The sequence below is a fragment of the Balearica regulorum genome, chromosome 9, assembly GCF_011004875.1.
Source record: "Balearica regulorum gibbericeps isolate bBalReg1 chromosome 9, bBalReg1.pri, whole genome shotgun sequence".
Taxonomy (NCBI): domain Eukaryota; kingdom Metazoa; phylum Chordata; class Aves; order Gruiformes; family Gruidae; genus Balearica; species Balearica regulorum.
In genome coordinates this window covers 12,061,379-12,088,816 of record NC_046192.1, presented here as the reverse complement: position 1 = coordinate 12,088,816, position 27,438 = coordinate 12,061,379, and the positions used below count along the sequence as shown (strand labels likewise).

At 36.3% G+C, this 27,438-nt stretch overlaps 2 protein-coding genes across 7 annotated transcripts in view; both read left to right on the top strand.

Moving 5' to 3' along the window:
• The window catches only part of ATR (ATR checkpoint kinase), a 42,961-nt gene extending 42,390 nt beyond the window's left edge, over window positions 1-571 (top strand). For both annotated transcript variants that reach the window (XM_075761148.1, XM_075761147.1), the window contains one exon: window positions 6-571. In XM_075761148.1, the coding sequence (XP_075617263.1) occupies window positions 6-179 (174 nt within the window). In that variant the 3' untranslated portion in view covers window positions 180-571. The remainder of the gene's footprint in view (window positions 1-5) is intronic.
• A 1,195-nt stretch (window positions 572-1,766) lies between these two features.
• The window catches only part of XRN1 (5'-3' exoribonuclease 1), a 38,125-nt gene continuing 12,453 nt past the window's right edge, over window positions 1,767-27,438 (top strand). For 2 of the 5 annotated variants that reach the window (XM_075761117.1, XM_075761119.1), the window contains exons 1-30: window positions 1,768-1,975; window positions 4,972-5,204; window positions 6,522-6,619; window positions 6,999-7,108; window positions 7,201-7,311; window positions 7,551-7,633; window positions 9,860-9,947; window positions 10,059-10,227; window positions 10,444-10,511; window positions 11,420-11,554; window positions 12,931-12,997; window positions 13,789-13,894; window positions 14,258-14,347; window positions 14,495-14,651; window positions 15,040-15,159; window positions 16,184-16,353; window positions 17,202-17,322; window positions 17,415-17,513; window positions 18,386-18,489; window positions 18,850-18,981; window positions 19,724-19,886; window positions 20,344-20,457; window positions 20,934-21,032; window positions 21,199-21,314; window positions 22,179-22,325; window positions 22,703-22,792; window positions 23,820-23,955; window positions 24,701-24,757; window positions 25,451-25,583; window positions 26,693-26,762. In XM_075761117.1, coding sequence (XP_075617232.1) covers window positions 1,901-1,975; window positions 4,972-5,204; window positions 6,522-6,619; window positions 6,999-7,108; window positions 7,201-7,311; window positions 7,551-7,633; window positions 9,860-9,947; window positions 10,059-10,227; window positions 10,444-10,511; window positions 11,420-11,554; window positions 12,931-12,997; window positions 13,789-13,894; window positions 14,258-14,347; window positions 14,495-14,651; window positions 15,040-15,159; window positions 16,184-16,353; window positions 17,202-17,322; window positions 17,415-17,513; window positions 18,386-18,489; window positions 18,850-18,981; window positions 19,724-19,886; window positions 20,344-20,457; window positions 20,934-21,032; window positions 21,199-21,314; window positions 22,179-22,325; window positions 22,703-22,792; window positions 23,820-23,955; window positions 24,701-24,757; window positions 25,451-25,583; window positions 26,693-26,762 — 3,461 coding nt within the window. In that variant the 5' untranslated portion in view covers window positions 1,768-1,900. Of the gene's footprint in view, window positions 1,976-4,971; window positions 5,205-6,521; window positions 6,620-6,998; window positions 7,109-7,200; window positions 7,312-7,550; window positions 7,634-9,859; window positions 9,948-10,058; window positions 10,228-10,443; window positions 10,512-11,419; window positions 11,555-12,930; window positions 12,998-13,788; window positions 13,895-14,257; window positions 14,348-14,494; window positions 14,652-15,039; window positions 15,160-16,183; window positions 16,354-17,201; window positions 17,323-17,414; window positions 17,514-18,385; window positions 18,490-18,849; window positions 18,982-19,723; window positions 19,887-20,343; window positions 20,458-20,933; window positions 21,033-21,198; window positions 21,315-22,178; window positions 22,326-22,702; window positions 22,793-23,819; window positions 23,956-24,700; window positions 24,758-25,450; window positions 25,584-26,692; window positions 26,763-27,438 lie in introns of all 5 variants that reach the window. The other 3 variants (XM_075761120.1, XM_075761118.1, XM_075761116.1) reach the window with 3 other exon arrangements.

Sequence of the window (27,438 nt, the reverse complement as noted above, 5' to 3'; positions counted from 1 at the left end):
CCCAGGCCAAAACCCATGTCCTTGATATAGAACAACGGCTGCAAGGTGTCATTAAGACTAGAAACAGAATAAAAGGATTACCTTTATCTATTGAAGGTCATGTTCATTACCTTATTCAAGAAGCAAGTGATGACAACCTGCTCTGCCAGATGTATATGGGCTGGGCTCCATATATGTGAAACTTGTTCACTTTGGAACACCACCATTCACAAGTGGTGCAGGTATAATATTCGTGAGGATGTATTAACCAGTGATAACTGGTTACTTCTGTTGATTTTTGATTGTAAGCAGCAAAAGTCTTATTACCAATCCAAAATCTATGTAAAATATACAATGCACTTGCAAGTATGTTATGAATACACTGGCAAATGTGTAAGATGTTACGACTTATGTTTTGTATACATATAGAAGGCAGAACATAGGCAAGTTTCTTCCTCTGACTACATGAAAAAAATTCATGTTGAAAGAATGCATTCAACTTTATATAAAGTACTGTATATTTTTGTAAAGATTTTTCTCATTCAGCTTGCTTGTAGATTAGGAAATCTGACATTGAAGTTTTATACTGATATGATGTAAAGTGATTCAACTTTTTCTACTCATAGTTCAGAAGGGCTTTCTAAAAATCAGTAGTATTTATTTTCAGTGGTGGACCTTGAATTTCGGTTTCCTTGCCTTTCTTCCATATGGCCTGGCTATGTCTAGAAAAGCATTTGGGATCTTAAATCTGACCATGAAGAAAGTGGTAAAGTGCTATAATGTTCTGAAACTGTTTCTTTAGCCCTTGCTTGCTGTGCTAAGAAACCCTGCTGAAGGAAATGACGCAAAGCTGCAAGGTAGAGGACCCTGGCAGTATGGCTGTGACACCAGTGCATCAGGCAGGGTATAGTATCTGTGACTTTAACATACCTTCAGGGTCCTCAAAGTTCTGGACAGGCCCTCTCTTCCCTCCCTTGTAAAAAGCGTGGCTATAGTGAGTGTTTTTAAAAACTCCATTTCAGAAAAAGCATTTTGACATGGCCAAGAGTAGACTGACTACGTGTGTTCAAAAAGCATATACTAACTTCCAGTAATTCTTGCTTCTCTAGGCATCCAAATTGTAGGGAAATGAGGGGGGAGATAGGGAAAAAATATGCTCTTTTACCTTACAGTAGGATATCACTAGAATTTTGGTACATTATTTTTGTTTCTGCTGTTCTGAGAGACAAATGATGTCATAAGTTTTTGATCACAGTGATGCTGTGTCATGAGACTCAAGTTTTAGTTCAGCTGGAATCTGGGCAGTGGGGGAGTGCATTTAAGTAATGGGTTTACAGTTGGTTGTAGTGGGTTTGTTTCTGCGGGGAACTAGTGGGTAATCTTCTAAAAGGGGTGTCACTGACTCATAGATCTCAAGATTTTTCTAAGTGAGATCTTTGGAAGCTGCTATGCTCTTTTCTGTTGTGGCTACCTTTCGTATAGGCTTTGTCACTACACCACGGCGCGCAGGGACCCTTACAGGCACCTGTTGCACCAGCTACCGCTGAGGCAGTTCCTGATTCACATCGCACAGGGGCTAGAAGATCTGCCCACAGCAGGCCGGGCCTGAGGGCACTGAGGCGCGTTGTGGAAGCTCCCGCGGGGGCTGGCAGGCCGCGCTTCACGGGTTTATCATCACCGGCCCCTTGACGGGAGGGGAAGCGGCTGGACGACAGTTGCGCCAGAGGGAGGGAGCCAGCCCCGCCCCGCCCCGGCAGCGCCGCTCTGTTCGCGCTCTCTATGGTCGGCGTGGGGCGCTCTGCGCGGCGCTCTATGGCGCGGGAGGCCCGGCTGTCAGTACGGCGCGCCGGAAGGAAGGCAGAGCGCGGCCCGGGGTTGTTTGGGTCCAGCGGGGCTGTGAGGGCGGCGGGCAGCGGTGGCCATGGGGGTCCCCAAGTTCTACCGGTGGATCTCGGAGCGGTACCCCTGCCTCAGCCAGGTGCTGAAGGAGCATCAGGTGAGCTGGGAGCGGAGCGCCGCTGCCTGCCAAGGGCCCGTCTCGGCGCCGGGGCGGAGGAGGGGGATCCTGACTAGCCCCTCGGCAGGACGAGGGAGCGGGCCTGGGCCTCGGCCGGGTTTGCTTGGGCCGGGCTTGCGGGGCTGAGGCCGGCTCGCCGAGAGACAGGTCGGCGCAGGGCGGGCGGCTGTGCCCACGGCCGCGCCTCGGCGAGACCCGCAGCTCGAAGCGGCCGAAAGCCGCGGGATGGCGGCGTGCGGTCGCTGGGAAGCGGGCGAGGCTTTCGGATCCCCCCTGAAAGCCTGAATTTGCGACCTGAGGTCGCCGTTAGCGTACGGCAGCGCCGGGAGCCTGCTGCTGGAGGTCAGCGGCGCAGGTATTTGCACTCCTCGTTACGTGCAGGTAATGTTTTCAGAAGCACTCGACCCGTAATCTGGCCGTACCTCGAGGAAATGCCCAGCCCGGAGCGTGCCCCCGCGACGTGCCGGTGTCCGGCTCCCTGTGGCCGGGCTCGCTCCTTTCGCTTTTGTTTCCCCGGCAGCCGCGCTCCTTCCCAGCCCGTCTGAAACTCCGCGGTGCTCCCTCGGCACCTGGCGGCCCCTCACCCCTCGGGTAGCAGGAGGTCGGAGTTTCCTCGTTACCGGGCTCAGAAAAGTCACTGCTGCTGACGACGAATGGCACAGTAATGACGAGGGACAGGTTTTACCGCTCTGCTGCGTTTCCTTGTCCTGTACGTCGGATAGTTTGCATTAGTAGTAAAGATGAGAACTATGTTAAAGGCTGACAAAGGAAAGCCTCAAACAATGCTTTTAATAGGCAAAAAGTCTTGTTTTCAGAGAAATCACATTTGGTACCTGTTAGAGACAAACTCTGAACTTCTCACTGTCATTTTCAACTAGTGTTATGGATGTGGTTTTATAGTCTGAGTAAGGATGTTCTGAGATGAGCTGGGTGATGATTGGAGGCGTGTGTGAGCGTTAATATATTTTTCCTAAACAGCATTTTAAAAGATTAAAACAGCTGTTGTATCAACCTATCTAAGATGCCTTGCTCAAGTGATTTCAAATCTGGATGTTTGACCCTTCTAGTTCCAAAGCTTAGGTCCTTGCTTATGATTTGTTTGGTTTCACTACAGTATGTTCTATTGTCTGTGTAGCAAGGCGACAGGAGTGTGTGCTGGCTTTTTAGCTGTTTTGCTAAAAGCCTCGGCTACTCACTGAAATTGGTGGCAGCTTTCAACTTCAGCTGAAGAACTGTGGCAGCTGAGGGAGTCCGCAGGTGTCTGCTCTAACCGCCGGAAGAGCGGCAGGGGGTAGTACCCACGATGCTTTCTCAAAGAGGCTGTTTGAGCCCTTATGATAAACAGCACAGCTCAACCTTGTATGCCAGTTCTAATGTCAATCTCTAGTTAGTCTTTCTGAAAACTAGATGATGTTGTTAGCTTATGTGAAATACTTACTGTCTATAAAAGAGAAAAGAAAATGTCTAGATTGTTTTCTGTGATATTAAGCTTCAACAGTAACACGTATCCTCATTCTTCCTTTTTTCTGCCAGATTATTTGAATATACAGACTGACACATACTAGCATCTAGATTAGGATTTTTGTTTGCTATTACAGAAAAAACTACCCATAATGAAAGGCAATTCCTATGTAAAACACATCATTATTTTTATATTATAGCTGTGCTGCTTAAAAGGTTTTCTGTTTTCTATATGTATGTTGCTTCCATATAAAAGCTTTAGTTTTCATCTCTTTAGAATGCTGCCTGTGCTTTGCCCTGCTTTCTTATCTGAAAGTGGTGCCTATGTTGATGATGTGGTCTTTGAGCATGGTGAGAACAGTTTGGTTACTGAATTTAACTGTGCTGAAGATCAATATGCACAAGAGAAGACTAAGTATTGCAGGTGACTGGAGACCCTTCCCAATCCTGCCTTGTTTCTTCTTTTTGTCATTCCTCTTTCTGAAGGACTTATGTTTCTCTTACATCTGAATGATAAATACAAGTCCAACAACATGCCTTTCAAAATTACGTAAAGATATATCAGTAGCAATACTACAGAAAGGCTAGCAGTCCCTTCTTCCAGTTGTAACAGGAGGATTTTTATGATCAGTCATATTGGTGGATTAAAGAATAGATTTGTTTGTTGCAAATTTCTCTTGTGCATGTTTGGTAGTTTTTTGCAGCAAGATAGATAACAGCCCCTTTGCTTCATATGTTTAACAGTGCCTGTGCTCTGTTGCTTGTATACGTTCAGGGGAGGGTTTTTTCTTTTAAAAGAAAGTTGGACTGCTACAGATAAGACTGTTAGAAGAACAGAGAACTAGATAGAAAAAATCTACGTTTGGAAAGCACGGGAAGGAAATTGATGTTATCGTTGATAACTCTACTGCTTTTGGTGGTAATTGCCACTCTCTTGACTCACGGGTGCCTGTTAGCATAGCTAAAGAGGCAGCATGCAGTGGTCATGGGAGGAACTGGTTAACGGGGGGAGAGCCCTAAAGCTTCTTAAGCTGGCTTTGCTTTTGAAATACTGTTGGAAACCGCATACTCAGTTTTGTAAATTTTACTGTTTATAGTGCAGCTATGCAAATATGAATCAGTCAAATGTGTGGGGCTATAAAAAAAGTAAAATTATCTCTTCCTGAAAAGTGTGAGGGGTTTTTTTTTAGTGTTTTTATTTGCTTTCCCTTATACAATGTAGAAGATTGGCCAAGCACAGGGGACAGAAGTCCTGAGGTACCAGAAACAATCAGGATAGGATAGGAATCTGTTCAGCTGACTTTCTTCACTGGAAAAATTATAACAGATTGCAAACGCAGACAAACCCGTAACCAGTCAAGATATTCTTAGCCCATTGGTGTGCGGTAGGTTCCAGGGAGGTCTTCCCACCTCAGCTTGTTTTCCAGAGTTCATCGTTAGTCTCAGCCACACCTCAGGCAGTGGTTGCCTTGCTTCAGCTGTCACCAAATGGGCACTAACTGTGGCTTTTGTAGATTCCAGAATTTGACAACTTATACTTGGACATGAATGGCATTATCCATCAGTGCTCACATCCAAATGATGATGATGTTCACTTCAGAATCTCAGAAGATAAGATTTTTGCTGATATTTTTCACTATTTGGAAGTACTATTTCGCATTATTAAACCAAGGAAGGTTTTCTTCATGGCAGTTGATGGAGTAGCTCCAAGAGCAAAAATGAATCAGCAGCGTGGGAGACGTTTTAGGTGAGAATTTTTGTTCTTGCGCTGTCTTTTTTTGGAAAAAAAAAAAAAATTGCTTAAATGTATGCCTGAAAAGTAAAATATATTATGAGTGGTCATGCCTTTGACAGTAGCTTTAATTTTTAGTTAAATGAGGGTAACTACCTGTAAAATGTTAATACTTAAAATCAGGATTCCAAAAAGGAAAGTTTGCTTGTTACTTAGATTTTTCTCTGTGTATGCAGGACTTGGAGGTGGGGGGAGTTTTTTTCCTATGAAATTTTCAGTGAAATAAATCTGCCCTGGAGCTCTTACAGATGTCTCCAATGGCTTCATAACCTGTGAAAGTCTTTGTATTTGTAAATGCTAGTTCTAGATACTCCTTTTTGGCAACTACAATGAAATGTTCTTTGACAGCCATAGAAGAAATGAAGTTTCTAATTAAACTCTGGTTTCTTGTGGATACCAGTTAGCAAGCTAGCTCAAATACAGAGCTGCAAGTAGATTTGACAGTGTTAAGAATTATATTGCTGTTCTGGGAGATGTGGAAGCTTTTTTGAAGACTGCTTGTAAGGAAAGAAAGCCAATGGTCAGACAATACAGGGATGGTGAGTGAAATGCAACAGAAACAAACCGGAGAAAAGGGACAAGAGAAGATATTTTCAAGCTGCTGGGGTTTTTTGTGGGTTTGGGTTTTTGTCCTTTTTAAGGAAAAAAGGAGGTTGACAGGAAGAAGAGATTAAAAAGAGTTCTAAACAGAAAATTGGAGTAGAGAGAAAGACAAAAACCTAAGACATTGGTGGCTTCTCTTTTTCTGGTTCAAAAGTGTTTATGAAATCCTTGGCCAAGGAAGGCTAGGATGATGTATGTTTGTTTGTTTGTTTCTGCATTACTAGTGATGATAAATTTTTCGCCCCTCCTACCCCCGTGGTATTCCAAACTTGCTGCTTTGTTTAACTACCTTACCATTACTGTTCTGGGATAGCATTTTCAGATATTTAGATCCCAAGTATTCCTACTGTTTCAACATTGATTTGCTTTCATTGTGATAAGCCATTGAATGATCATCTTGGTGATCTAAATATTAACTGTGTCCGAGCAATGAGAGATTATCGTCATTACTAGGGGGAAAAAAGCTATTTTTAAGCCTTCCAGTTGTATCAGAAACAAGTTCAAACTATATTTAGGAGGTAAATTTCTCTACCTTTTTTTTTTCCCCCTAAAACACTCTTTAAAGAGTCAGCTATATGTATCTTGTCAATAGAGCTGTACTTGGGCTATTAACTTTTGAGTAAGTTGACTCTTTCTCTACTCCCTTTCTCCAACACTGTATTGTTTTAGATCAGCAAAAGAGGCAGAGGAAAAAATAAAAAAGGCATTAGAAAAGGGAGAAACTCTGCCTACAGAAGCCAGATTTGACTCCAACTGTATTACACCAGGTAAGATAATTTGGTAATTATTTAAATTTAAGTGTTTAGATTTATGGTTTTGCACTTTATTTTGGCACTATTTTTGTATCCTAAGGTGGTTGGGTTTTTTTTAAATTAGAGGACAGAATCAATAAAGGCTCAAGTGAGTTGGGAACACAAGTTTTAATAACTTTTAGTAGGGTTGGAATACTGTCTCATTCTAAAATTTTTTTAGATTGCTATGGAAAAAATAAAACCCCTTGGGGGGGGGGGGAGGGGGAACCGAAGAGCTATCCCCTCTTGCAAAATTTTTATTCGTTGGTTTTTTTCATAAATACTTTTGATATGTAAATGCAGGTTTGAATTACTAGTGAAAAGCTTTGTGTTTAACTTAGATTTTTGTTTTCAGGAACTGAATTCATGGCCAGATTGCATGAGCATCTTAAATATTTTGTAAATATGAAGATTTCCACAGACAAATCCTGGCAAGGAGTAACAGTCTACTTATCAGGCCATGAGGTCATTGTATTTTGTTAATATTTTATTTTAAATATTTTTTTATTTTATAGAAAAATATTGATTACTTTGGTTTTGGGTTTTTTTTTGTGCAGACTCCAGGGGAAGGTGAGCATAAAATTATGGAGTTCATCAGATCAGAAAAAGCAAAGCCCCATCATGATCCAAATACAAGACATTGTCTCTATGGCTTAGACGCTGACTTGGTACGTGCAATTAAAATAATACAAACAACAGAAGTTATAAAGCGTGTATGTCTTTGATGTCTTCCCAAGTGCACAGGGTTCTAAAATGTTATTAAACAAGTGTGTACTTTTATATTCTTGCAGACTTTTGAATTTGTAATAAAAGCAGAACAATAAAATTTCTTTATACTGCTCGAATCTTAAAATAACAGTTTAAAAAAATAATGAAGTAAGACCTTTCTAATATCTCTTTGTAATAGATTATGCTGGGATTAACAAGTCATGAGGCACACTTTGCGCTCTTAAGAGAAGAAGTCAGATTTGGTGGTAAAAAATCTCAAAGGTGAACTGATTTAACTTTACTCTTACTTTACATATGATTAAATTAAATCCAAAAGATACTGGGTCACTAAAACAGTTTTTTTAATTGATTGTATACTAAATTAATAAAGTCTTAGTTTATTTATGTCTTAGAAAATACATGAAATTAGAGAAATCAACTTGTTAAATTGTGCATTTGAATTCATTTACATGAGAAAGTGTATGCTGTTGAGGACTGCTGATAAAAAAAATCCTTAGAGCTTTGGTGTGTTTTTGCTTCTTTCTTCATATTGTGAATGGAGCAGCCAAGGCTGTACTGATATTGTTTCCTTAATTGTCTTATGCAGATACTGACTTTTTAAAATGTATTTATATCTCTGAGGTTTTGTGCATGTAAGTAAACTACTAGAATAATTACTAAAATAAACTCTGTTGAGTCTTACTCTGGATTTGCCTATTTGAACTAACTTGTGGGCTATAATCAGGCAGAACAAGGTGATTTGTTCCAGAACTGTGCACTTACATGGAGCTATTCTGAAGTAATAGAATTAATTTTGTAACTGTTACTATGGCTAGGTTCCTTCTTTGAAGGGCCTTAAGCATATGTTTGGTGGATAGAGGGGAGAAGGTGGGAGAGACAGAAATACACTTTTTTGATACAAAAAGGATTTTGGATAATGCAGTGATGAGTTGTATAAATATTTAGATAAATGTATCGTTTTTGCTAATAAATGTTTTTATTGCCAAGGACAATATTGTAAACATCAGCAATAAGTAGTGTTTTCATAGTCTTCTGCAGTCAACTTTTCACTAATACTCATTATGTTGACAGTGTTGGCATGTAGCATTGTAATGTTTTTAAAAGACCTTAAGTCTAATGGAAGAAAAATGTTGGTTTTCCCTTTTTAAAAAATAAAAGAATATAAAATAATTCTGATGACCTTTTGAGGGATTAATTAACTAAAGTATGAAATTTAAAGACAAGGTGTCTTTTTTTCTTTCTTTTTCTTTTTTTTCTTCCCCTCAAGCATTGTTCCATGCTTGGCTCCTGTTGTAATTTCTGGATACTATTGCTCATTACAGGCATTTACTTCTGGAAGTTACAGGAATTGCCTTTATGTCAATATCGTCACTTTTATGAGTACTTGCAGTTGGAAATTTGAAAATATTAAAAATATACACAAATTAATACCTGTCAGCAATTTCTCGATTAAGACAAATTATTTGTTTTATCAGATTTTCAAGTCCAGTGCGATGAAGAATAAGGGGCAAAGTGTCTCTAGCATCTTAGAGCATCAACCTGGATTTGCCAATATGAAAATTACATTTTAAATGTGGCAGAATTGAGTCTGAAGTTCTTTGCAGCCAACTGTAGCTCAGAGTTCATCTTAGTAGTCTTCATATAAGCTTGTGTATCACATGCATCTTCCTCAGAGAATTTTGGCCAAAATCTACTCTATATGCGTACGTGTGAATACACGAGTGTTTATACTGGTTTGGCATTGGAGGTGGTCCCAGCTAGTTTTAGTACCTACAAAGTGAAACAGTCCTTTACAAATTTAAAATATATCAGTCTTTACCTCACTAATCTTTTGGTGCAGGTATTAACTGATTTTGGCCTAACATTGGCTTAGATATTAAGTCATTTTAGTGAAGAGAGGAAAAGAAGGCAGAATATATGTTGACTAATTTATGCCATAAGCAAACAGTAGGTTTGTCATTTTTTCGTGCTGTGTTGAAGCTGGTAGATAATACATACAGAACGTATTTTCAAGTTGAGCATGTTCTTTTCTAAGAAGAAGCATTTCAAATGACTGCAAATGTAACCCAGCCAGTTTAGACATGAATGTGTACTCTGTATGTACACAGGCTAGTTCTGAAATACCTTAAAATACATTGGGTTTTGTGCAAAGTTAGGTTAGGTTGTCCCTTTTTTGGACAATGGGATAATTACTTATGAAATAGTTAAAGCAACATGGAACCCCACAAAGCTGCCCTGCTTTCTCTAAGCTAGCTGTTTTCCATGTAGTGCAGTCGCGTCTGCTGTTTAGAAGATTCTGTTGCAAAATTTTATAGACTCAAACTAGATGAATCCTAAAATAGATTCAAATAAATGTTTATGGGTTATTTCTTCTGCAAGGATATAATCCTAGTAAGATTACTTGGTTTTAGGTAACCTTGGACTTATTAAATATTCATGTTGAAAGTGTTTATAAATAATTACCTTAATGTTCTGAATAATTTACAGAGCATGTGCACCAGAGGAAACTACATTTCATTTACTGCACTTATCACTGATGAGAGAATATATTGATTATGAATTTTCACCAGTAAAAGTAAGTTCTAATGGAGCTGGGATTGAAGAGATGCGTGAGGTCTTTTTATGCAAACATGATAATAAAAATCATGTACCTGTTTTTTGGTTGTTTTTTTTTTTCTCTTCCCAGGGCAAGATTTCCTTTGAATATGATATTGAAAGGATAATAGATGATTGGATCTTAATGGGTTTCCTTGTAGGAAATGATTTTATTCCTCATCTACCTCATTTACACATTAATCATGATGCACTGCCGCTACTTTATAGAACATATATGGCTATCTTGCCAGAACTGGGAGGTAAGAACACTAAGTTTAGTTCTGGAAAGCAGAAACATTAACATTCCTGCATTAATATTTATTGACCTTTTTAAGCCATGTTAGAATGTTTAGTATTTGTTACATTTTCTTTACACATCCAGCAAGACTGCATTATATTCTCTATAGGGCATTTAAGTTGAAATTTTAAAATTGTTAAATTGTTAATTTAAAAAACATACTTTATTTTCCCAATAGGTTACATAAATGAAAACGGGCATCTAAATTTAAAACGCTTTGAGAAATATCTCACCAGATTGTCAGATGTAAGTAACTTTGAAATTATGGTGTAGTCTGTTGAATATAACCTCAATATAGGGCCCTAAAATACACTGTGCTGTAGTTTTAATGAACTGCTGAATGTCTGTGTTTTACAAGTGGTTCAGTCAGCTGTTTTATCGTTTAACTGATGGGATCCAATCAGTTGTTGTCTGACCTTATCATAACACATTAGGAAAAAGATTGAATCGTTTGATCTATGCTTTAGCCAGCATCTTTTAGTACTGCAAATCAAATGAGGATTCACCACTGGAATCATGGTCCAATGACTAATGAGGGGCAGTACTGGGCAAAGCGTGCTGCAGGCAGCAATATTCTTTGCTTCCCTTCTTGATCAGTTTCTTGTGGGTTAAGCTATGTCTGAAGATCTTGCAGAGCAATATTTTTTTTTTATGAAGATCACTGATGAAGAGCAGTGAAGCATTAGTATCTCTGAGGCAGGCATCAGCATTCTTGATGAACTAATTAGCGTACAGCAGGCAATCTGTTAAGTGCCCCTGCAGTAATCCATCCTAGAGATAAGAGGTATAGGCCCTATAGAAATGGAAAGGTCTCAGCCTTCTGCTGAACTTGGAAGGAGGAAGTTCATCTGCTGTCCATGCTTCAGCTCTGTCTTCTAAATCTCGGGTAGAACTATGAAAGTGTTGGGTGTGCGACACAAGACTATGTTATCCGGATCCAAACAAAATTTGGCTTGGGTATATGTTATATATTGTGAAGAAAAAAAGATTTTTAATACTAATCTTAGTTTAGTTGTAGCTCTAGGGCAAAATGTTTATGTATGAATGATTCTAGATGTAATCTAAAGCACATACTAAAAAGACATTGTTAATTTAACACTCTGAATTTGGCATCCCTCAAATATTTCTAAACTTATTTTACTTTTTCTGCACAGTTTGATCGTGAACATTTCAGTGAAGTCTTTGTAGACCTGAAATGGTTTGAAAGTAAAGTGGGCAATAAATACCTCAACGAGGCAGCTGGTATTGCAGCAGAGGAAGCCAGAAAAAATAAACAAAAGAAACAAAAGGTTAGTGTTTTACACGGGCGGTTTTGGAAATAAGAATGTTACTTTTCGCAAAGCAATAATTTCATCTTAGACAAATTAAATGGCATAAGCCTCTGGTTTGAGATTTTTTTTCGAGGTCAGAAAAGGTAGTAAAATGTAACATTGAGGAACTGCCTGTATGCATTGCTGGTTGTGAGTGATGAAATGGTTAAGTCAAGGTCCAGTTCTCATGATTTTTGAAATCTCGTAAACTTAATGTTTTATGTCAACTTACCTGTTCCTCAACAGCAGCAAAACTTACTTCTGGGTGAGTTATGGTCAAACCTGCTATGCTTTATAAATTTACTTTTCAATGCATAGTGTGCTGGAAGTTCTATATGTTTCCAATACACTGACTGGTTATTCATGTGTGTCTTGGTATTGGCTGACTATTTGAGAATGACGAGATAAATAGCCATTTCATTGGTGTTGAGCTATCTCAGATTGCTTATTAAACTTGCAATTCCGGATACAACTAATTAATAAGGAACAGCACTTTACTCTGTATCTTGACTCTGCCCCACTGTCATGTCTCCCCCACATTTCCATAGGCTGTCCTTCAATCTATGCCTTCAGCAGAGTGTAGAGTAGCAGCAGGAAATTCCTTCAAGTTTAATCTTTCACTGTATATTGTTATCCTGTTGTTTAGTGCAGTTTGTGGTTTGTAAGAGCAAGATGTTAGCTCTTCCTTTAATAAGGCATGCTTTATTTGTGGTTGTTTTCTTATTTGCCACAGAAGTTTGGAGCACCTGTATAGTATTAGCTAGCCATCTTGACTGATCCTTTGAATGGCAGTGACAGTCAGGAGCTTGCATATCTCAGGTACAGGGGAAGAGGGCCACCTTAATCATTCTGCTGATCGAAAGCTACTCAGTGCTGTACGCAAAAGACAGTGTGTAGCGTGAGAATGAGGTGAATGTTTGGCTTGTTTGACTCTCTAAAACACGATTTCTTGTATCCTTGCTTCCCATAGAAGTAATTTGAACTCTTAGAAATTTACTCATTAAAAATTTGATTGCATACTGGTGCTGTAGCACAAACCACATGTTGTAGGTAAAAATGCTTAAAAGTGTACTGCATAGTTTTGGAAATAATTGTATTTTGGAAAACAGATATTCAGATATTTTTAAAGGTAGTTGAGATTTTATTTAAGACTGCTCCTTTGTTTGAGCTGTGTGGATAAAATCATTTTCCCTAGGCAATTACAAGAGAAGGAACTGTAGTGGATTTTATACTAAAAAATAATAATATTTATACATCTTGATTATAGCATTTTGAGTTGCAGATTATATGGTTGTGAATGAGGTATGTGCTTATTATTCTGTATTTTTACTGTATCTCAAAAATTAATTTAATAGGCTCAGGAAAATTCTATATGTTTGGCTGCTTTAGAAAAAAACGAAGGTGAAGTTTTGACGCCTAAAAGTAAGTGCAAATAACTTTTCCATATATATATAACAAAGTTGTTACTTTGTGTATAGATTTGGAAGATCCGTAAGAATTTCATGTCAGACACAACCTTACTCTAAATGAGAGTTAAGTAGTCAGCTATTGGGAAATGGAACTGCACATCACTGGGCTTATGATGAGAGGGAGTGGGGCTAACACTTTTGAAGTGCTTCTTACCTGACCAGAATTTCCATGATGAATTACGGGAATGAATGAGCAAATCTTCAACAACATTATGTTTTTGGTAATTGCATGCCTGGGTATTTTATTATACAGGTGGGTACAAAAGAACAGATTTTTATAGGGCTTTGGGTGTTTTGGTTGTGTCGATTGTGTTTTTAAACTCATTCCATTTGTAGGAAATGTCTTTTGTACATCATTTGAAATTTAATGTAAAAATTACTCTCTGATATAAGATGATGTTGCTGAAAACAAAATTACATTTTATAATTTATTTTAACATTTTCTGAAATTATTTTCTGATGGCTTATGTTCTCTTCTCTGTTTTTGTAAATGGGCTACAAAATGGGTTGCCTGCCTTTAAGGGGAAGAAAAAAAATTCCAGAATTTCTCTGGGTAAAGATCTTGTTTGAATGTTTCAGGTTACTTTCAGTGCGAGGAGGGTATGGGCACCTATAACTGTGAATTGAGGAATAAAGTTAAGGCATTAAGTCAAAACTGAATGTCTTCAAACTTTATTGTAGTAGAGAAGTGAATGTTAATCCTCTTTTTTTTCTTTTTTTTTTCTCCTGTGACTACTTTTTCAGCTGTGTTGGAAGATGAACCAGATGATGATGATCTGTTTGAAACTGAGTTTAGGCAATACAAAAGAACTTACTACATGACTAAAATGGGTGTAGAAGTAGTTTCTGAGTACGTATATGCTTTTTCTTTTTTCTTTTTTTTCTCCCCCCCCCCCCCTTTTTTAAGCACTAAAGACATGTCTAATACAAGACAGAATATTCATCCATGTTGAAAGCAGAGAATGCATGGTAGTGTACTGTAGTGGTGATGCTTTTGGCTAATGCCAGAAGAGATGCAAGTCAAGTTTCCTTTAACGAGTATTTGAGGACCAGAGAGAAAAAATCCGTTAGTATTAAATGCATCTAGAAAACTATGGTCTTACTAGGTTCCCAAAGTACTCTATCTTCATTCCTCTGTACAAGATATCTATCAGTAAAAATGAGAAAAACTAATAAGTATCTTTCCTTCTTTTTTTTTTTTTTTTTTTCCAAGTGACTTCTTGGCCGATCAAGCTGAATGTTATGTTCAGGCAATACAATGGATTTTGCATTATTATTACCATGGAGTTCAGTCATGGAGCTGGTAAGAAATACTGTCAAATGAAAAATTGCTTAAAGATCGAGCAATATTTCACCTTGTACTTTGGGAGCATTTAATGTAGTTCTGTTTGTTTCTGATCTGTGAACACTGCTGTGCTATAAGTAACTTAAGAGGATTTTTCCCCTGCAGGTATTACCCTTATCATTATGCACCTTATCTGTCAGATATTCGCAACATTGGTGAACTCAAAATCAAATTTGAGCTGGGCAAACCTTTCATGCCATTTGAACAGCTTCTTGCTGTACTTCCAGCAGCTAGCAAAGATCTACTACCTAAGTGCTACCAGGTAGGATTTAGAATTACATTGCATTTATCTATCGCTTACTGGTTGTCTGCTTTATTTTGAAGTAAGTCTTTTCTTGACATTTTTCCGTGTCCTCTTAGTTATATTCTACCTCTAAATTTTAGGTGTATGGTTAAATACTTCTATTTCTTACTATTCTTAGTACATTGTAAAGTTAGTAATAAATACAAAATTTTGCATTTGCTAAGCAGTTTCAGACTAGGACAGTTAAATCATACATGTTGAATTCCTATTCAGCCTTGAATTGGTTTTAATACCAGTCTTCCTCTATCTCTTCCTAGAATTAGTGCTAAATTGTCTCTGATATTGTCTAATTCCTCTATTGTATTTTCCTATGATATTGTCTAATTCCTCTATTGTATTTTCCTAGCATTTGATGATCAGTCAAGACTCTCCTATTATAGAGTATTATCCACCGGATTTTAAAACTGACCTAAATGGAAAACAGCAAGAATGGGAAGCTGTAGTATTAATCCCATTTATTGATGAGGTAAGTTCTTTCAACATCTGCTGTCTGTAAAAGCTTCATAACAAATCTGCTAAACTTTTTAATTAATCAACAGTTAGACATCAATTAAATGGAAGTTTAAATTAACACTTGATAAGACCACAGAAAAATATAAATGTTTGCTGCCTTGAGAGTAAGGCTAGATTAAGTTACCACAAGCAAAGTTAGCTCCAAGTGGCAGAAGTCTTAAGTAAGGAATGTGGACTTTTTGTTGTTGGTTTTAATCAGCTATTCAAATGTTTAGTTTCAGATTTTTTGAGGAAAAAAATCTATTCCTATATACGTACGAAAATTCAGAATGTCTGTAGGTAAAATAAAAGAAACACTTAGGAAAAAAACCTCCAGTCTTTCTACAGAAAATCTTTTCACATGAACACCAGTAATGGGTAGAAGAGTTTAAGTACAAATCAAACAGTAAAACATTAACGGAGAGGAATAAAATAAAATAGTAACGGTTTCCTTTTGCATATAGGATAACAGTATTATATATATTGTAATATCTTCTATCAGGTTAAATTTGAGCACATCAAAGAGTAGATGAAAATAAGATTGCAGGTTAGATGCTAAGAAAGATATATACAGGTGGTGGCGTGTGCCTATCAATTGTTTCCATAGTTCGCAGTGAAACATTGACAGGGCTTAATCTTCTCACAAAAGACAGCAGTTGCTACTTGAATAACCCATAAGGTTTTGAAGCTTTTTCAATAGTTATTTTGCAAATTTTTATGATAGTATCTAAAATCTTTTTAATGCTTCTTTGTATGTTAAATGTAAAAGTCAAAATATAACTAGCCTTTGGAAACACATTTGTGAAAAGGTAATCTTTATTCTCTAAAGCCGTTCCATTGTCATTGTCCTATTTTTGTTGGAGAGCTGGACATGAGGAATGGTGAGACTGCAATTAGAAAATTAACCAGAAAAGTGCAGGTATCTACTTCCCAATGTAGGTGTTTCCGTGCTAATTTTTGTTGCCAGTTTCACGTAAGCTAATTTCTCTAAAATTTAGAAACGACTGCTGCAGGCCATGGAATCCTGTAATAAGTGCCTAAAAGAAGAAGAGAAACAAAGAAATACTCACAGTGCTTGCTTGATGTACTGGCATGACAAAGATGCAGAGTTCCAGTACATGTCACCGTGGCCGGAGAAATTCCCTGCAATAGAAAGATGTCATACAAGGTAATGCTGGCATAACTATTTTAAAGTAGACTAAAAGTAGTTAGAATATTTTTATTAGCATTTTAACTAAAGCTTGTATATGCTGGTATGTACAGCCAGTAAATACACTGAAAAATGGAAAATGTTGAATTAGATGTTACTTCTTGTGGATGGCACGGTAAAAGTATTTGTCTCTCTACTTCAAATGTTACTTTGCAAACCAGATGAACCAATGCTAAGTCAGCAAGAACACTTTAGAGAATTACTAAACTTTGTATGACACACAGGATGAGAGACTGGTACAAATATCTAATAATAGTGATGATTTGTCAGCATACTAATTCCAGACTGTTTGTAAAAAAAGTAAGCATTTGGATCCAGTGCAGAGTTGAACACAAGTGTGGTGGTCACTTTCCTCTCTCTGCAAGTAGCTAGCTTTATTTAATGCAGGCTGAGGTTTCAAGATTAAATGGAAGCCTAACCATAATAGTACTCAAATCTAAAGCAAAACAGGGAAGGGAATGCCTGTTGCAGGGTTATACTCGGTGAAGAATGAATAGTTGTGAAGATGAATGATACCCTATGGATTCATTGCTAGTTTAGAATTTGACAATAATGATGAATTAAAATAGTGAGATTGGGATATACCATTACTTGAAGTTTTGTCTTTTTCTTAATGAATAGTCTCCTTGCAGCAATAGCATAGGTTTTTATAGTCCTTTGTATAGGTTCTAAGTGGCTTAAATTAATTGCTACCTTCCAGGAAAGTCAAAGGGTTTGTCAATTAATGAATGTTTGAATGAGTCATGAGAGTTTCTAGAGCTGACGGTTGATCTGGATGAGCAAATGTTGTGCAACTTGTTTTTTAGGTATAAAACAATACCTTTGGATGCTTGGCATGTAGAAATAACCCACAATAAGATAACTAAAATCAACAAGAGTGCATTATATTTTTGTGGATTTCCTACTTTAAAGCACATTAAACATAAGGTAAAAGATTTCTCTCTTCTGACATTTTCAATTGTATTTGAGATAAGTATGTAAGAATTCAAGTAAGTTTTATGTGTTTTGTTTTTACCCAGTTCTATCTTAGAAAAAGTGGTGTACAGGTGTTTCAGCAAAGCAGCCATGGAGAGAACATGATGTTAGAAATCATAGCTGATGAGAACTCAAAAGAACAGGTAAGCACTCAGCTCCTAACAGAAAAACAGAACAAAAAACCCCCAGACAAACTTGTCAGAAACAGACTGAATTTGTTAAATAGCAGAATTGAAATGTTGGTTATTTATGTCCTCTCAATAGTGTATTATAGGAGAAAAACATTTAGAGTCATACTGAAAAAGTAAAAAAAAAAAAAAAATTAAACCCAAACATTTAATAAAAAAGAATAGTTAAATATATTGAATAGTTAATTTAAAAGAATATCTTTAGATTTTTTTAAAAACTTTATTTAACTAGTAATGCTTTGATTTCAAAACAAGTTTCATGTATAAGTTTTTAAAATTTGATTAGTAGAAAGGAAGGTGAAATATGTGGCAAAGAGAGTTTAATAAGCTACAATAATAGATTAAAAAATAGAAGAAACTCATTGGGAAAATAGAACATAATGTGAGACTAAAATTACAGATGCTAGCTAAGTCCTGGATGTAAGTGCTGTTTCTTTACTTCAGTGAAATACAAAAGTAAAATCTGTGGTACAAAATATTTCACTAATTTGAAATTGTCAGTTTGATTATTGTGTCCCACAGTATATAGTAAGTCTATACCAGAAATGTAAATCAGCCAAGGTCTTACAACTAACATATGCTATATGTGAAGAGCCACACTTGGAATACAGTACTTTGTCCTAAAAAATGAAATATCATTCTCCATTTTTAATCAGAAATTATATAATATGTATCAACATATAATTTAATAAGCTAAAATGAGCTTTTTATTCCACAAGAACACCTGCTCTTTAATTAGTTTTTATTGCAAAAACAGTTTGAAAATATTTTGATAATAATCTTTTTTATATGTTAAACAATTAGTAATGTCTGGGGTTTTTTTTCAGATGGTAGAAAATGTTGCCAGTTTGGTACTTGGAAAGCGTGTTTTTGTTAACTGGCCACACCTTGAAGAAGCCAGAGTTGTTGCTGTGTCAGACGGAGAAACTAAGTAAGAGATATTTCATATAAAGTTGTTTGTCCTCTTTGTTGTTTTATTCAAAATAAGTTTCTTAAGCTGTACACAAGTTTTGCTTTTATTGTAATACTTGCTTAACAGCAAATTAGTCCAGATGTATCAAAGACATCTTGGTGGAAGATTTCTATACAATCTTCCTTTCAGCACATGCACTGGTATTTTTTATGAAAAATATGCTGTGACACCTGTTGCGGAAGGGGGGTAGAAAATGAGGCTGCAAATTTTCTATGTCCTTAACAAGTAATTTCTAACTTTTTAAAGTTTTGCTCACAATTGGTTATGTCTAGATTAATCTTATTTGATTAAAGTTGTACCTGTCATAATATTCTCAAGGTTTTATTTGGAAGAACCCCATGGCATGCAGAAGCTTTACATGGGAAATGCAGTGCCCCCAACTAAAGTGGCATACGTAGGAGATAAGGAACAAAGCCTGTGGTTAAAAGAAGTTCAAGGCATTTCAGAGCAGTAAGTAACTTATAAAATGCAAAGTTACACTTTAATTTTCAAACTTAGCTATGTTTTGTTACTGTATTACAAACCTAAGTAGCAGAGAAGAGCTGCTGCATACTTGATGATAAAGGTTAATGAGTCTGCTGGAATTTAAAAACAACAACATAAAAGAGCTTATATTGAAATTTCAGAATATATGGAGTTAGTCCCCAGCTATTTAAAGTTAGATGCTATTGCAAAAAAATTCTCAAATGAATTAATTTCAGTATTTCCTCTCCCACTCAATTTCTGTTCTTGTCTTAGTAATCTTCAGTTGTAGGAAGTACATAGAATGGAGTCAGGCAGTATCGAGTTACAACTTCAGTAGCTTAGCACTGTTAAATTTGAATACAGCTCTTGCTCTTCTAGAGTGTGGGTGGTGCCCAGTGGAATACAACTGAGATACAGTAGCTTGCCATTTTATTATCAGTCATTTGAGTTAACTGCCTTAATTACCCCTAAGCCTTCCCACTATAAAGGTAAAATGTGTTTCAATCAACACACTTAGCTGTGTAGTTGATGGCTGTGCAACAGTGGATAAACAATTGGTTAAGCCATTTATACTGGGTATATTTTATAAAACAGGAAGCAAACTATTAGAATCCCTTTTTTAAGAGTTTGATGTTTTGGGGTTTTTTTATTTCAAGAAATTAATTCCACCATCTTGGTTCAGTTCTGTTTATTGTAATCAGTCTAAATAATTCTGTTTTGTATTCAGCTACCAGAGAAGAAAAGGAATAATTATTCATGAAACATCAATAGTTGTGTATGCTCAGTTACTCACTGGTAACAGATACCAGCTAAACCAAAATGGTGAAGTTTATTTGGAGAAGCAGTGGTCAAAGCAAGTTCTTCCTTTTGTCTACCAAACTGTTGTCAAGGTAAATATGCAAGTTCAGTATCTTATTGCACATAGCTCCTTACTCCTTTGCCGGGGGTACAACACAAGGAATGTATGCTCTTTTAAAACAAAAGAATGAACAAAAATAAGCATCTTAATATAATTTATTTTATTAAAAAACGTAATGTGCTTAGGCAAATAATGCATCGCAAAATTTGGGATCCTGTTGCACGGTTTAGAGATATTACCGAAAAAATGGCTTTTGTCATCTTTTCACTGATGATATTTCGAATGAAGTGCAGTAGTGGTGCTCTATGAGATGGCGTAGTTGCTTGTGTAACAGCATTTGTAATACAGTATGAACTTCTTTGCCTTTGACAAATTATTTCAGACTCAGATAATGTTTTAGAATAAGCATCTTACTTATGTGAACTTTTTAATTATTCTACTGGAACTGAATTATATTTAACATTATCAATTTTGTCTTTTTCATGTAGGATATCAAGGCCTTTGACTCTCGTTTTTCAAACATCAAAACTTTGGATGACTTGTTTCCTCCTGGGAGTACAGCCTTTATGCTGGGATCTCCATACTATGGCTGCATGGGAGAAGTTAGTTCCAATAACTTCATATTTTTTTCGCCCTAGATTTCTTTATTTGCAAGCCTAAAATAATCTAAGATATTGTGTGGCAGTAGTGGTCATTTGCTAGTTCAAGTTTTAAATCAAAGATTTCCTGATGGTTTAGTCAGAGGAGGAGGCGGTTCTGCTGGTTTCCCTATCACTGGTGCTGGCATAACAAGAAAAAGGTAGCATAGCTTCAATGTAGGGTTATTCTTATATATTATTTGGGATAATTTGCAATACATAGAGTTTCCGTTTTGGACCATTTTCAGTCATGGATTCCTTTGATTTAGTGCTGTTTGGCTCTATGAGGAAGCAGCGTACAGGTCATGGCAAGATGATGAATCCGAAAGCATCTCTGTGCCTACTGCAGCAAAATTGTTGATAAAGTAGACTACAGGGTCTCCTATCTGAAGGCTGATGGTTTTAAATAACATTTTTAATGTGTTGTGTTTCTCTCCAAGGTTCAAGATTCACGTGATGTGATCGCAGAAGGTAGAATTCGTGTAGTTTTCAATATTCCGTGTGAACCTCAGCTTGATCCTTTAATACAAAACCAGCATGTAAGTGCTTATGTTTTCTAGTAAAAGCTTAAACAATGTGTCAAATGTATTTTGCAATGGTAAATGTCTTTTAAGGGATGCTTTCATATTATTCATTTGCCTATTTTATGAAAAAAATCCTTATCCTTCAGGAATTGCCAATATTTTTTGTTTGTTTGTTTTAAAGAAATATTCTGTGAAATACAATCCTGCATATATTTTGGCCAGCCGTCTTGGAGTAAGTGGGTATCTTGTCTCCAGATTTACAGGGAGTATCTTTATTGGAAGAGGATCAAAGAAAAAGTAAGTTCTCTTTGTCAATTCTGACTGTAGAGAAGCTTCTAACTTCTAGTACAACTCTACAGAACTTCTGCTATGTGTAAATGCTGTTCTTATCAGGTATATAACTGTTTTGTGATGTGAAGCTTTCTTAAATGTATATTTGCTGTAAACTAAATTCATATGCAGTATTTTTCTCTCCTATCATAAACTTCTTTTTACTTTCTGTTTACTGGAGAGTTGTTGGCTTTAGTATTGTAGAAAGATGTATATTAGCTATTTGCATAATTGAAGCAGGAGTTTGAACTGACTTTGCCACACTGAGAATAAAAAGTGGAACTGGGATCTAATTTCATTGCACTTACTACTGCTAGTATAAAGGGATAATAATTGTACCTGTAACTTTTTTTAAGAACTAGTTAAGACTAAAACTGCTTAAAATTATATAAGGGAGGCAATCCGTATAGTTCTCTGAACGTCAGAATTGTGGTTTCCTAGGACAGCTCACTAAAGAAGTGGTTGATGCATGCGCATCTTCTTGTGATTTAAGGTGTACATTTATTCCCCACTGATTGTTCAGGGATATCCTTCTACATCTTGGTAAATGCCAGGTTGATTGTGGGTGATCAGATCTCAATTAAGGAAGAAGGGTAAAATACTCCCTACCCTCCTTTGCAATAAGGTATGAGCCTGCATGTGGACAGCTACTGTGGTACAGCTTATGTCCTGTAACATTTACAGCTGTCACAATGCTAAGAAGTAAACAATACAATTAATTTAATTTTTCTATGATTTAAGGCTGAGGATGTATGTTTATGTGTGGTTTTTAACGTATGTATGCACACACACACATATATTACTGCAAGTTAATAAACATCTTATTTTCAGTCCTCATGGAGATCACAAAGCGAATGTGGGGCTAAACCTGAAGTTCAATAAGAAAAATGAAGAAGTTCCTGGCTATACTAAGAAAGTTGGAAATGAATGGATGTATTCTTCTGCAGTAGAACAACTGCTTGCTGAGTATTTAGAAAGGTAAATATTGGATATGAGCTTTATCCAAATTATCCACCTTTGTATCAGTCTTTGAATTTTGTACTCTGGACACAGATCTAAGAACTGATGAGTTTGCTTTTGGAAATTGCTTGATGGAATTTCTTTTATTCAAATATGCTCTTTTCAACAGTCTTTCCTTCCAAGGAGAAGCATGTTTTAGGATAGAGTAATTTTGTCAGCAGCTCACCCTTGATGAATGAACAGTGTGACACTAAATTAAGTTTAAAAAAAAAAAAAAATCCATCTGGGCTGCAGAACTTTTGAAGCCCGTCAGAGTTTGCTTTGAGGCTTTTTTGTGGTCTATGCTGATGTGAAACTAAATTTGTCTGTCATTTATTCATTTTATTTTTTTTTAGGGTCCCTGAGCTATTTAATTATATAGCCAAGAATAGCCAGGAAGATATCTTCTATGAAGATGACATTTGGCCTGGAGAGGATGAGAACGGGTAAGTTGTCTTTCTCCCTTCTCCTGCCACCCTCCCTCCCCCCCCCCTAGAATAAGTAGAATAAAGGCTGACAACATTGTGAAATTGGTGGTGATCATAAAGTGGCTGCTATGTAACTGAAACCTTGCTGTTCCTTAAGTGTGATTGTCCAGTGATGACTCTGAAAAAAATATCAGAATGTTGTACATTCCAGTTGTGGAGTCCGAGTCTCTGTCAGACTCCTAACTTAAGTCCAATAAACAAGAAGTCTAATTTTTGATGGCTACTTAAAAGTTCTTGCTTTTAAAGTAACTTTCAGTAAGCATAGTTATGAATAATCACAAAGTCACCAAAAGATCATTTTTTAAAAATAAGCAATAATTCTTTTAATTAAGATCACTTTGAATTTGAAAAATAACATGTACAGTATTTAAAATACTTTGCACATTTTTAGTATATATTCAGTCAATTTCATGGGAGGCAAGGAGCAACCTTGATTCCAGATACACTACAGTAACATTTAAAAAGCTTTTATTATTAGCTAGTAAGCCCTATTCACGGGCTTGAGTTGGTAAGTCTGCATAATGCTGTGCTCCACAGGACTCTTACCAGGCAGATACGCCATTTTGGGAGTCTTCTATTATAAGAATCTCAGGTTTGTGCTCCATTTCACCAGAGGCATGCCTTGAAGTTCTTTTGTACTGTGCTGTGTGAAACAGCTGGTCACAGAACCTTTAATGACAGCTGGGCGTGGTTAGTTGGTTGGATACAAACATAATTTACTGAGTACTTTTCAATAATTTAATTTTTGATAATTTTTTTAAGTAGAGACAACTTCAGGTTATAGCTTTGGAACAGTATTGCATGATTCAATTAGATTATTTCTTTTAACCTCTATTGTAAACAGAAATCTTAAATTCTGTTACTTTATGAATGTATACAAATATCGTGCCTATATCATAATACTTGACTGATTAAATCAGGGAACATGGTAAAATGCTTAACTTATGCAGCTGAAGGTTTTAATTCATGTCCCTTTTTTATTTAGAGCTGAGAAAGTTCAAGAAATTGTTGCCTGGTTAAAGGCACATCCCGTGTCTGCTTTGTCTCGCTCATCTTGTGACTTGCAAATTTTGGATGCAGCTATTGTTGAGAAAATTGAAGAAGAAATAGAGAAATGCAAGGTATGCAGCTTGACATCATTGTGAGCAGGGGTGAACAAAAAAGCAGCTGCTCATTATTTTCCCAGTTCTTGAATTAGAATAAGCCGATTGATGATTACTTGCTGTTCCGAAGAAAAAAGAATACAGAATGTAATGTAAGGCCTGAATTTGTAATGTGACTTGTCCCAGAAATTCAGAAGAGTGCATTATTAATATTTTACTTGACTCTTTTTGAGGTGACTCAGCAGCATTAGGCCATACTCTGAACTCTGCCTTTTGGTGATTTCTGAAAGGAAGATGTGTCATATATATTCTGAACTACTGAAATGCTGTTTCTAAGTGCAATCCCAGCTGTTCTTCCCTTGCAGTTTCTCTTTGGTCTGAGGAAAATTAGAAAGCTGTTTCCTGAAGGCCACAGATCAAAAAAGGGGCCAAGGAAATTACTAAAGCAAAAGCTAAAGGCAGCCCTGCATGAAATAATGGGCTGATTTCTTGGAAATTACTTGCAAAGGCATGATAATTAAATTGGTGTGAATTCTGGAATTAGCCAAAAAGGTAATGTGCAAAAATGCAAAAGCTTTGATAAGATATCAGTCATGTTTTAAAAATTTGACTTACTCATCCTAAAGACTTCATGAAAGCTGTATACCTTTGTCTAAAAGAAACAAAAGAATTCTACATTATCTTTTCAGGTGTTTTGTTCTACCTGAAATCCAGTGTTGGTTCCTACACTAATTTGTAATGACTTTCTGTTCCTTTCCTTTAGCAGAGAAAGAGCAACAAGAAGGTGCGAGTAACTGTGAAACCCCATTTGCTGTACAGAGTAAGTGATGTGAAAAGGTGGTGGGTTTCTTGGGGTTTTTAGAAGTTGAAGTTGTCCAGATCATATTTATTTTACCTAAGCTTACCAACTTTCATAGTGGAATTCTAGGACAGTATTGATGAAAGAAAAAGGTTTATGATGCCTTCTAGAAAATCAATTCGAGAATGGCAGTCTGTCTCTGAAAGGAGAGAATTTCTACTAACTACAAACTCTGTCATGTATTATACTGATTTTCATTTCTCTTCTACCTTCATGCTTCTACAGTTCTTACTGGCTGTATAATGAAGGCAAAATAAAATGTATTTTCCATTTGTCTTTTCTTCCCTGTTTGGCTTTTTGTTTAGTTCTTGACATACGACGTGGTCATCTTGCCTGGTATTTCAGATACCTGTGTTACTGATACAGGCAGGTTACACTTGATGGTTTTATTTTGCCTAAATTGATCCCCTTGGTCTGTCTTAGATCATGTACAGCACTGTTGTTTCTCGGGCAGAAGCAGTGAGTGAGTGAGAGTTTAAAAAAAAAAAAAAAGCTTGCTTTGTGTCTGGGGAGGGAAGATTCTATGTTCTTAAACAACATTTTTTCAGAAAGTTTGTTTTATAGCATGCTTCAGATACTGTTATAAATGCATTTTGATTGTAATCCATTTTATTATTTTTTCGAACATTAACACAGTCTTTTGGTTATTGTCAGCCATTGGAACAGCAGAATGGGGTTGTTCCAGATCGAGATGCGGAGTATAGGCTGTTTGACCGTGTTGTCAATGTGAGAGAGAACTTTTCTGTTCCAGTTGGTCTTCGAGGTACCATTATAGGAATTAAAGGAGGTAATAATATTTTATTCATAATTGTAGCGTTATATAAGAGCTCAACTAGTGGTGTGAAAGCAGGCTTCAGAAAAGTGTTTTGTATAATGATTGAGAATCCACAGAAATTTCTCACCTATGAAGCATACGCACCTTGAAGCTGTTAGCGACATATTTACTGTTTTGAACTAAACCTACAGGTATTCTATTTTAATTTTACGTGTTACACAGCTGTACTTTGAATAAGAAATTACTTACCCTTTGTTCCTTTTTAATATGAAGAAGGCATAGAGAACACAGGCTGCAAAAAAGGAACAAAATGAAGTTATGGGAAGATATGGGTAAAGTTAAGAGAAGTAGAAATAAAAAGAAAAGTATTAGCCTTAACACTTATATTGAACATAACATTTTATCAAGTATGATTTGTCTCAAATTGCTTTCTTTGGAATTTGGTTTGTACTCTATGATATTCCATTTCTGTTAAATGGCATGGATTTATACCTTCTTTGACAAGAAGATTATCCATAAATCTGTTTCAGGTGAACAAAATGATTTACCAAATCACCTTGGGTGTAGCAGTTTGAGATCTAGTAATAGAAATTGTTTTCTTTACCTGGTGTTTAAGTAGTTGCTTTCTCATTTAGTTTGCATCCAGCAGAATCTTGACTAGACTAGACTTGCAGCTTTTTTAAATAGGTATTTTTTTCTCTATAATGATTATATACTAGTAAAATTTCAAAGGAGTATTAGTCTATCATTATGCAACAAGGTAATGTTAAAGCTGTTGGTTTCCAACTGCCTAAATGTAAAGATGGCTTGCATCTCAGTTTCTGACAACTGTGACATACTGCTGTAGATTGCAGTTCTATTAATTGAAATTGATAAGTTGTTATGCATGGTACGTTTCTGTTTAAAAGTATATCTAAAAGGCCAGCCATATATGACTTTGAGAAGAATTTCTGAATTGCTGTTAATGAAATTAATCATTTAAGGCATAAGGAATTTTTATTGCTAATTAGTCTTTGGGCTTGCCATTATTTATTGCAGAACTAATATAGATATTTACATAATTTTGATGAAAACAGCTACTGTTACGTATATAGGATGACATTTTACTTCATTTTCTACAGCCAGTAGAGAAACAGATGTACTCTTCGAAGTTCTGTTTGATGAAGAATTCCTTGGAGGCCTAACTATAAGGTTTGTGCAGGGGATCTCATAGTAATTTCATGCCATTGGTATTGATGGCATGAAATTGTTGCCTTGGGTTTGTTTGCATATTTTTAATGCCTCTTTTTAAAACTTTGTTTCTAAACTGTGTTGGCAAATTTTCATATCTTATGTGTTTCTTTTTTCTCTTTGAGTAGGGATAATTTTATTAGGGATATTATATTTTAGAAATGCTGTTTAGGCTCTTTTGTGTATTTAATTTGTGTATTTTTATTTAATTTGTGTATTATGATTTGTAGAAAGCAAATATGAACCAACAGAGTAAAGCACTAGATCCAAATGTCTTTCTAAAACAAGTATGTAGAAAACAGGTTGTTATCAGTATGTCTTAAACATATAGATTAAAAATAGTCAGTAATCATCTGTTCCTCTGAAGGAGAGGAACTCTGAACTATCAATAATTGATACTTAGGCATTAAATTCTACCATTAAAAATCTAAACTGTTCTTCAGGAGGTAGAGGCATGGTTAATGCTTTTGTTTTAAAAAGTGTGATAACTTTTCTGTATTTAAGCAGGTAAACTTCTAAGTGCACTAATTTACCCAGCAGGCTTCATTTTACTGTTGTTCTTAGATAAATTAAGTTTCTTATGACAGAAATTAGAGGAATCTTACCTATTCCCTGCGTTCAGCAAGCATAACACAAT